At 40.6% G+C, this 11261-nt stretch overlaps 1 protein-coding gene across 1 annotated transcript; it reads left to right on the forward strand.

The window, feature by feature from the left end:
• Window positions 1-3956: 3956 nt before the first annotated feature.
• LOC143602414 (uncharacterized) lies at window positions 3957-5413 on the forward strand. The gene is made up of 2 exons (XM_077079528.1): window positions 3957-4856; window positions 4930-5413. The coding sequence occupies exons 1-2, from the start codon at window positions 3957-3959 to the stop codon at window positions 4984-4986; spliced, it is 957 nt and encodes a 318-aa protein (XP_076935643.1). The 3' UTR covers window positions 4987-5413.
• Window positions 5414-11261: the final 5848 nt, after the last annotated feature.

An 11261-nucleotide genomic window follows, 5' to 3' on the forward strand; every position in this document is an offset into this window, starting at 1 on the left:
AAGGAGCCGCATCTTTCTCTAAGATTGATCTCCGTTCGGGTTATCACCAACTCCGTGTCCACGAAGATGATATACCCAAGACTGCCTTCAGTACCCGTTATGGCCACTTTGAGTTCCGAGTTATGCCTTTTGGGTTGACTAATGCTCCCGCTGTTTTCATGGACCTTATGAATTGTGTTTGTAAACCCTACCTCGACAAGTTTGTGATTGTTTTCATCGACGATATCTTGATATACTCTAAATCTGAGACCGAGCACAAAGACCATTTGCGCGTCATTCTCGACTTGTTACGAAAAGAACAAATTTATGCTAAGTTCTCCAAATGTGAATTTTGGCTAAAGCAAGTTCAATTCTTGGGCCACATCGTTAACGACAAGGGTATTCACATTGATCCCGCTAAAATTGAGGCCGTTAAAAATTGGGCGACCCCGTCCTCTCCAACGGAGGTTTGTTCATTTCTTGGTTTAGCGGGGTATTACCGTCGTTTTATCCGCAACTTTTCGAAGATTGCTTCACCCCTTACTGCATTAACCCACAAAGGGAAAGTTTACGATTGGGGTTCTGATCAAGAGGAAGCGTTTCAAACTCTTAAGGACATGCTTTGCAATGCTCCAATCCTTGCTCTTACCAAGGGCAACGACGATTTTGTTGTCTTTTGTGACGCTTCTATTCAAGGTCTTTCTTATGCAACGAGACAAGGTCATTGCTTACGCTTCGCGTCAACTCAAGGTACACGAGAAAAATTACATGACGCACGACCTCGAACTTGGTGCGGTCGTGTTTGCCTTGAAAATTAGGAGACACTACCTTTACGGCACGAAATGTTTGGTCTTCACCGACCATAAAAGTTTACAACACATTTTCGACCAAAAGGACCTCAATATGAGACAAAGATGATGGGCCGAATTATTAAGTGATTATGATTGTGAAATTCGCTACCACCCCGGAAAAGTGAATGTCGTGGCCGATGCTCTTAGTCGTAAGAGTCATGTTAAATCCGTCTTTCTCCATTGTGCCACCATCCAATCTGGCCTCCAATACCGCATCTTCGACGCACAACACGTCTCCGTCACCGAGGGTAACTTACACGAACTCCAACTTGAAACCAAACGTAATGGCTTACTCTATTATTTGGACCCTTTATGGGTTCCCGATCGTGACGGTTTTCGCATGTTTATCCTCAATGAAGCTCATAAGTCACGATACTCTATTCATCCCGGTGCGGATAAAATGTATGCCGATCTTCATACCATGTTTTGGTGGCCGGGAATGAAGAAAGATATTGCGGTGTATGTATCTAAATGCCTCACTTTCTCTAAGGTTAAAGACGAGCATCAAAAACCGTTTGGTTTTCTCGAGCAACCTCCGATCCCCGTTTGGAAATGGGAAGACATAGCCATGGATTTCGTTACCAAACTACCCACTACTCAAAGCCGCAATGATAGTATTTGGGTGATTGTCGATCGTTTGACCAAGTCAGCTTACTTCATACCGTTTCGAGAAAAATCCTCCGTAAGCGAATTAGCCCGACTCTATGTCAAGTACATCATTTGCCACCATGGAACGCCTTTGGCCATTATTTCTGATCGTGATGGTCGGTTTACCTCTCATTTTTGGAGATCGTTGCAAACCGCCTTGGGTACCTGTATTGATTTAAGCACCGCTTATCACCCGCAAACCGATGGTCAATCCGAGAGATTGATCCAAAATCTCGAAGATATGCCCCGTTCTTGCATACTAGACTTTGGTGGGAATTGGGATACTCACTTGCCACTTGTAGAGTTTTCCTACAACAATAGTTTTCACACTAGTATTGGCATGGCACCTTTTGAAGCTCTCTATGGCCGAAAATTTCGTTCCCCGATTTGTTGGAACGAGGTTGGTGAATCGCAAATCACCAGTCCCGAGCTTGTTCAAGAAACTTCCGATCGAATCGCTCTCATTCGCCAAAATCTTATTGCCGCTCGTAGCCGTCAAAAGAGCTACGCCGATAAGCGCCGTAAACCTCTCGAGTTCAATGTTGGTGATCGAGTTCTCCTCAAAGTATCTCCTTGGAAAGGGGTAGTTCGTTTTGGCAAAAGGAACAAATTATCTCCTCGTTTTGTTGGCCCGTTTGAGATCGTTGAAAGGGTTGGTAAAGTTGCGTATCGTCTCAATCTCCCCGAAGAGCTTTCCAATGTTCATCCAACTTTCATGTTTCCAATCTCAAGAAATGCTTAGCCGAGGGGAATCTCCACATACCCCTCAATGAAGTACAAGTTGATGAATCTATGCGTGTTATCGAGAAACCCGTTGAAATCGTGGATCATATGGGCAAAGAGACCAAGCGTAGTCATATTCCGTTTGTCAAAGTTCGTTGGGAATCTAAACGTGGTCCCGAGTTCACTTGGGAACGTAAAGACCAAATGGAGTCCAAGTACCCGCACCTCTTCGTTACGACTTAATTTCTAATTTCGGGACGAAATTTCCTAAAGTAGTGAATGCTGTAACATTTCGGGTTTTCTGTTTCCTTTACCCGACCTGGGTTCGGGTTCGGGTATTTTATCAATAAAGTTCATTGTTTTACATATTTATTTATTTATTTATTTATTTTATTTTAACTATAATTCATGTGCAATATCTACCCCAAACTAACAATTGATCCATTTTTGCGTCCAACCTCAAAGACTTACCCTGATTGCAATTATTATTCAACTTGTTTCTCTCCTCCTCTCCCTTTCACGACACCGACACCAAAGAACCCCCCATTTCTTGTTCCTCAATTCTCGGCCATATTAAACGAAATTGATCACAAAAGATCATTTCCTACCTTAATCGCTTCCTACCGACACCCTAATTATAGAAAACAATTACCAATTGACAGCTAACATACCAAAAAAACGAACCGCGGCTGACTCGTCTATGAAACTCTATATAAACACGCTTATAATTCAATTAAACTCGCTTACACATTCCTCTCTACCTCGCGACCTAAACCCCTAAGTAAATTAACTCCTAAGCATCTTACAGTAGATTTTGCAATCAAGCTCGAGCCACAAACCCTAGTTCGCCGTTCATCGTCAATCCGCCACCATATCTTGTAATTGATACATGCATACAGTTCGTTTTTAACCCTGGAATATTAACCCTAAACCAATTTAACTAACCCATGAACGAATTGGACGTTTTAATTTCTAGGGTTTATGAATAAAACTGGGTTTGATGAGTCTCTGGTTATATTTAAACATACTGGCTTAAGTAACAAAAAAATACACCAGCCCAATGGCTGGTGCATGAACTGGTAACACCTTGGAACCGGTCCAGGTGCGGGTTCGAGCCCCCTGGACCCGGTTTTTGTATATTTTTTTTATTATTCCTTTCCTTTATTATACTTTATAAATATCAACTAATTAATATTATTTTTTCTTAAAACCGAGACTCTAAGTCTCACAAAACCCGATTTTTTATTGCTTTATAATTTTAAAAACCTTTGTAATAAACTTAAATCGTTCATAATAAATCTCATTTTAAAACTCCACGTTAATTTATTTATATTACATAATATTTATTTTATTTATCAAAAATAAATAATAATAACGAGTAAGCAAACATAATAATAATAATAATAATAATAATAATAATGGGAGGTACAAACAAAAGGTGACATGTTGTTCCATAAAGCAACCCTAACCTACATGCCACAAAGATAAACACACAACACATGCTGCTATCAATCACATGAAGATGTGCCTTCATCCTATCCATTCATCAGTCATCATAGAATAATAACCTTCAATTCGTCAAACTATTCCATCTTCTTTCTCATTTCCACATTCAAGGCCTGCAATCTTTGACCGTACCATACAAACAAAACCTTAACTCACTTCCCATAACTCATCTCACACATTCATACAACAAACACAACATATAGTTTCATATATGCACCCATTTTTTCTGTCTTGAGCAAGTTTTAACAGATGTATCCCTCTTTCACTAGTACTTCTTTGTGTAATTCCACATTTCAACTTCCTTCCCCTAATTACATTACCTTAGATGATGGTCTTATCTTCAATGAACTTTTGCAACAAGAGCATCTCTTTTCTGTTGACCATAGCAATCACAATGCCAATAATATTTCAGTTCATCAACAGTTGGCTAGTCCTGACATTAGGGCTAGTTTGCAATTTGCAATGGGAAAAGGAAGCAACAACAATGGTGATGATGGCTTCAATAAGCCAAAAACTAGCAGTAAAAGGAGGAGAGCTTCAAAGAAGGACATAAACAACAAGATTAACACCGCTCAAGGACCGAGGGATCGAAGAATGCGATTGTCCATTGAAGTTAGTAAGAAGTTCTTTAAGTTGCAAGACATGCTTGGGTTCGATAAGGCGAGCAAGACGGTTGAGTGGTTATTTATGAAAGCAAAATCAAACATTCAAGAACTCATCCCTCATGGAAAATCCAGCTTTTTAGATGGATTGTTGTCTGAATATATAGATGGAGATCAAAACGCAAAGTCTTCGTCTAATAGCAACCGAAAGGGGAAGAAAAATACTAGTAGAGCTAGAAAAAGTTCTTATCTTCTTCGCCCTGATGCTAAAGAAACAAGAGAATTGGCAAGAAAAAGGGCAAGAGAGAGGACATTGGAAAAAAGCAGTAAACTTGCTTGTGTTAGTGGTGATGATGATCAATTTTCAAAGTTTAAGCCATGTTTGGATCTAACAATGGATCAAGGCGTGAACTCTTTCGGGTCATGGATCATAAACCAACCCGAACAGCCGCTACAAAACAAAGGAGTATCGCCAACGATAGGCATAAGCGGTTGGAACCCGTCTTTCTTGTATAATTATCAGCATTCCGGAGTACATCCTCAAGAGGTAATAATGTATCTTCAACCCATCCAAGTATACTGATACCCTTACTAACTATCTGAATTTATATTAACTTCAGATGCATCAGTTCACTAACTTTCAGATACATGGAAATTTATGGGAATTCAACAATTAGGTCAGCACTTTGTTCATATCAATATTACTCATTTTCTCTAATGTGTGCCAACTGCATCATATATAAGATTAGATCATAATATCATATGAATAGCTCTCTTTTTGATATTTTGGAATGTAAGACATTTCTGTATCTTAATGCATGTATGTCTAATAATATTTTTTATGCTCCCTTTGATGCTAGTTTTCTAGTGATCCCGTCTCTATTTTTGAATCTAGCTTTCATGTCCTTTGATATGTCTAATTTTAAATTTGGAAGATGAGGAAGATGCTACAATCCATGACCACCCAAAATGAGATGCACTTCTTGTACTAGCTAGATTTATAGTTGGTACGTGCCCATCGTTTATTTTGGCATCTCGATTCATCTCCTTTAATTTACGCCGCTAGCGTCTACATGACATATAACTCCATATATTCTCCAAACCCCCTTATTAACGTCACTAGTTCATTAAGCGCTCAAAGTGTACATAACTTATTTGTATTTATTCCCATTGTATACATACAGTTGACGAATAATACATAAGGTATTATGAGGATTTCATTTTCCTATATGCCTCATATATTTTCTCCTAGATTAATTATCTCTTTATGTCGGTTTTTTCTTTCGCATGTTTGAAACTTTATGAGGCCTGATACCCAACCAGGTTAACTATATCATTTAAGTGCAAACCACAAGTTATTTCAATAAGTTAAACTTTCTTCTGTTCAGTAGTAGAAAGATGTATTATCCAACTTAGAAAAACTGATAATTAAGCTGTTGTAAGTTGGCCATTAACTAGAAAACTATTAACAAATATAAATATTTTCTTGAGATTAATATACATACACTTTAATTTCGGAGAATTCAGAGTTCACTATGTAGATTGTAGGGGTATGGTACTAAACCCGGTTTTACGACCCTAAATTTATTATGTTTGGCTTATTTTATTATATGGACTAATACAATGTTATTGGGCTGAGGGGGTTTTGTGGAGGTAACCCTAACTGGGCTAGGCCCATTAGGGTACCATGATGGTGGCCATGAGACTCTCTATATAAGGAGGTCTCCACCTCCTTATTAGGGGTCATGCTCAATAAGAGCCACCACCACTTTTTTGTGTCTGTAAACAAGAGATCCTCAGGATTTCTTAGCAGTCACCTCCACACCCCCGAAAAACCATTGCAGGTCTCAAGCAACCGGAGAAGAAGATCAAGACGTGGTTCGTTCATCTCGAAAATCCGTGGAAACATCGTCATGGATCAGGTCAGATTCATTTCATGCTTCGACATAGGCGCCATCCGTGGGACGGCAACGAACTACCCTTCGATCTTCATCTCGGCTGTCAGATCTCTCCCAGGAAAAACCCAGATCTGGAAGTTTACAGAAAAAGGCTTCAAGGCTTGTTCTATTAAAGCTCAAAAAGATCCATAGATCTAAAAGAGGCTTCCAGATCTGTGCGAAAAGAAACTACCGGACTCGAATGATCAAGTCTCCGGATCTGTGATGGTTTTAAATCTGCTCCGAGCTTCAGATCTATCCAGATCTGATTTACAGATCTAGATCTAGATTACAGACCTGGATTTTAGGTTTAAAATTGCAGGTCTAACTCTTAAATTGCAGATCCAAAAATTACCAGACTTCCGCCGCCATGTACGCACGCCCGCGGATTCTCATTCCGCAGCCGTGCATGTGCCACCGCGGAAACCACCATGTGGGTTTTGCGCAAGAGACCTCCGCCATGCACGCGCACTCGCGAGTCACCACTCCATCGCCGTGCATGCGCGCATCAGGCCTCACGCCAAACTTCAAGGTTGGGAATCCTCATAATATCCCATATGGCTACGCGCCAAACTTAAAGGTTGGGAATCCTCATAATATCCCATATGGCTACGCGCCAAACTTCAAGGTTGGGAATCCTCATAATATCCCATATGGCTACGCGCCAAACTTCAAGGTTGGGAATCCTCATAATATCCCATATGGCTACGCGCCAAACTTCAAGGTTGGGAATCCTCATAATATCCCATATGGCTACGCGCCAAACTTCAAGGTTGGGAATCCTCATAATATCCCATATGGCTACGCGCCAAACTTAAAGGTTGGGAATCCTCATAATATCCCATATGGCTACGCGCCAAACTTAAAGGTTGGGAATCCTCATAATATCCCATACGGACACGCGCCAAACTTAAGGGTTGGGAATCCTCATACCACATGCTCATGCACCACATATGCTCACGCATCACATATTCTCACGCATATTACACATGCTTACGCATCACATGCTCACACATATCACAGTCTACGCGCACGCGCATGCAACATCTGCGCGCGGCGCGGGACATAAAGCCTACGCGCACGCGCATGCAACATCTGCGCGCGGCGCGGGACATAAAGCCTACGCGCACGCGCATGCAACATCTGCGCGTGACGCATAACACAAAACCAAAGTCTACGCGCACGCGCATGCAACATCTGCGCGTGGCGCGGGACATAAAGTAGCTCGTAAGCCGCCTCACGCGCAAGCTCCACTATTGTTACAGCTCATAAGACGCCTCGCGCGCAAGCTGTTATTATTCTTATAGCTCGTAAGACGCCTCGCGCGCAAGCTTTTATTATTCATACAGCTCATAAGACGCCTTGCGCGCAAGCTGTTATTATTCTTATAGCTCGTAAGACGCCACGCGCGCAAGCTTTATTATTCGTACAACTCATAAGACGCCTCGCGCGCAAGCTGTTATTATTCTTATAGCTCGTAAGACGCCACGTGCGCAAGCTGTTATTATTCTTATAGCTCATAAGACGCCTCGCGCGCAAGCTGTTATTATTCTTTTAGCTCGTAAGACGCCTCGCGCGCAAGCTTTATTATTCATGCAGCTCATAAGACGCCAAGCGCGCAAGCTGTTATTATTCTTATAGCTCGTAAGACGCCACGCGCACAAGCTTTATTATTCATACAGCTCATAAGACGCCTCGCGCGCAAGCTTTATTATTCATACAGCTCATAAGACGCCTCGCACGCAAGCTGTTATTATTCTTATAGCTCGTAAGACGCCACGTGCGCAAGCTGTTATTATTCTTATAGCTCATAAGACGCCTCGCGCGCAAGCTGTTATTATTCATACAGCTCATAAGACGCCTTGCGCGCAAGCTGTTATTATTCTTACAGCTCGTAAGACGCCACGCGCGCAAGCTTTATTATTCATACAGCTTATAAGACGCCTCGCGCGCAAGCTGTTATTATTCTTTTAGCTCGTAAGACGCCTCGCGCGCAAGCTTTATTATTCATATAGCTCGTAAGACGCCACGCGCGCAAGCTTTATTATTCATACAGCTCATAAGACGCCTCGCGCGCAAGCTGTTATTATTCTTTTAGCTCGTAAGACGCCTCGCGCGCAAGCTTTATCATTCATACAGCTCATAAGACGCCTCGCGCGCAAGCTGTTATTATTCTTATAGCTCGTAAGACGCCACGTGCTCAAGCTGTTATTATTCTTATAGCTCATAAGACGCCTCGCGCGCAAGCTGTTATTATTCTTATAGCTCATAAGCCGCCATGCGCGCAGGCTTCATTATTCTTATAGCTCGTAAGTCGCCTCACGCGCAAGCTTTATTATTATTATAGCTCGTAAGCCGCAACTCGCGCAAGCCTTATTATTCTTATGGCTCGTAAGTCGCCTTACGCGCAGACTTTATTATTCTTATAGATCCGTAAGTCGCCTGGCGCGCAGGCTTTATTTATTCTCATAACTCGTAAGCTGCCTCGCGCGCAAGTTATGTTACATTATTATCGAGATGCGCGCTCCATCTCTTATCAGGCCTCGCGCTACTATGATGCGTGCTATATCTTATCTATGACAGGGCACCATCATTATCATAAGGACCGCAACATGTCACCATCATGAGGAAAACCTCCCAAAACTCAAAGACAATAAAGACAAGGCCAAAGAAAAAGGAAAAAACCGCCCCATGACCTAACACACCTCATAAAGTCCAGCGCTCCACCTAGACGCTTGCGCGCCCAGGAGCAACGCTGGACTTGGGGGGCTTGTAGGGGTATGGTACTAAACCCTGTTTTACGACCCTAAATTTATTATGTTTGGCTTATTTTATTATATGGACTAATACAATGTTATTGGGCTGAGGGGGTTTTGTGGAGGTAACCCTAACTGGGCTAGGCCCATTAGGGTACCATGATGGTGGCCATGAGACTCTCTATATAAGGAGGTCTCCACCTCCTTATTAGGGGTCATGCTCAATAAGAGCCACCACCACTTTTTTGTGTCTGTAAACAAGAGATCCTCAGGATTTCTTAGCAGTCACCTCCACACCCCCGAAAAACCATTGCAGGTCTCAAGCAACCGGAGAAGAAGATCAAGGCGTGGTTCGTTCATCTCGAAAATCCGTGGAAACATCGTCATGGATCAGGTCAGATTCATTTCATGCTTCGACATAGATCTTACATGGGTCTCTTGTCTTGTGGACTTTGGGAGTACTGTTTTCACAGTAGGAAAACGTGTCTTGACAACCAATATGTGTTTATACCATTTGCATTTATATAACAGGTATCATTGCTTCGGTTTTTAGTGATTATGTTGTCCTAATTTGATTGGTTTAGACCTTGGTCACCAGTCTGGGAATGGTCACACGTGTTGGAAAATATCATGAACTATTAATGTACTTCTATATATGATAATTGCTAGTGCAGGTACGACCACCTGAAAAAAGATGTTTGTACATGCAATGTCCTGGTTCCTGCTGTGGATAATAATTTGTTAAAGAAAGTGGAAACAATCTGGAATTTGATCGAATGCAAAGAGACCAAAAATATTTAATTTTGTTGAAGCACGTCTTTCTTGAATAACTATCAAAAATTTGATTTATGTATATGCTCCCCTAAATTATCATTTTGGGACTTGATATTTGATGATACTTGTATATGTTGAAAATAGGTAAACTAATGCATTATTAGGTTTATCATTATGTATTTTATGGTGTCACAACGTCTCTAGGAAGTTATTAAGAGTGTTTAATAGTAGCTATGAGTATGGTTATGGCATAACTGTCTAGCTAACCTCCGTCATTTGGTTTGGAACTATCCAAATACCCGACTTAATTAGCCTTCTAGAGACAATATGTCAACCGTTCATACTGATTTTGACGTTTCAGGTATGCCTCTATAGGAACACCATCAAGGAAGAAACCCATCACTATGGGAAAACTCTTCTTGAGTCAGGTTGCAAACCTATGATCTTAAGATCCTAAACCTTAACAATCGTTCCCACACCATTGGACCTGAAGGCTAACTACAACCTCCATTAAATATGAAGATTGTAAATGGTGTGTGCGATACATGATCTATTTAATGTTATTGAACCCTTATTTGATTAGATACATTAATCCTTGTATGAATTGCTTCCACTCCCAACAATACAAGTTAGATCAGACTAAGAGCAACTCTAGCGCGCTCGTCTGTTGAAGGTCTGCTAAGCCGGATGCTGATGTGGCAGATGAGCCCTAATGTGTGTCAAGTCACGATTTCACAGGTCCGCAAATCCAAACCTTGTCTGGACGAAGATAAAGGTGGGCCTCAAGCAAAAATTAAACCCTTTTTAATAAAAAAAAGTTAATATTTTGAATTTCTAATGCTTAATGAGTTAATGGCTAGATTTAAAAACAAATAAATATTTCAAAATTTAAAATCTATATATTGTCATCTACATAGTTTCATACTTGACACTAACCATGCCATATTTTTCTTAACATACCATACTATGCATAATCCTCTAAAAAAATGGATGGTAACACCCAAAATTCATCAACTGTTAAATGGTGTCACAACTTCAAACCTGAATCAAACCCTTGACTTCAAACCCGAGGCTATTTTAGAATCCAAGCATGGGTTTCAAACAATTCCAATAACCCGGTTGTAAATTTATGTTTAATTTTAAAATCATATTCTATATTTAAATATACACGAAATATAAAAAAATAATGTATTATAAAATTATAAAATTATTTAATTTATACAAATTAACTGTAAAAGTAGGTGATGATGTGACGTTTTGTGAATGTTTGGTACGATGACAATTGAGTGGCGGTTTGTAGACATCTTGCATCGTGGATGCTCTAAGGTTACTTTATCACAAATACAAAAGGTTAGGGCCGGAAATAATTATGTAAAACATAGTGGGGAATGTTATAATCATAATATGAAAATTGTTTTTTTACGATATATATAGGCCTCTACAAAATAGGTTATTTTTTATACGATATATACAGGCCTCTACAAA

Source organism: Bidens hawaiensis, unplaced genomic scaffold, assembly GCF_021521415.1.
Source record: "Bidens hawaiensis isolate Kalapana, Puna unplaced genomic scaffold, B.hawaiensis_p1.1 tig00058897_1, whole genome shotgun sequence".
Classification (NCBI taxonomy): Eukaryota; Viridiplantae; Streptophyta; class Magnoliopsida; order Asterales; family Asteraceae; genus Bidens; species Bidens hawaiensis.

What these genes read in the sequence shown, in the direction of transcription:
- LOC143602414 (XM_077079528.1), top strand. Translation starts at nt 3,957, where the DNA reads ATGTATCCCTCTTTCACTAGTACTTCTTTGTGTAATTCCACATTTCAA. An exon ending in CCGGAGTACATCCTCAAGAG is followed by an intron (nt 4,857 to 4,929) that starts GTAATAATGTAT and finishes TATTAACTTCAG; the next exon opens with ATGCATCAGTTCACTAACTT.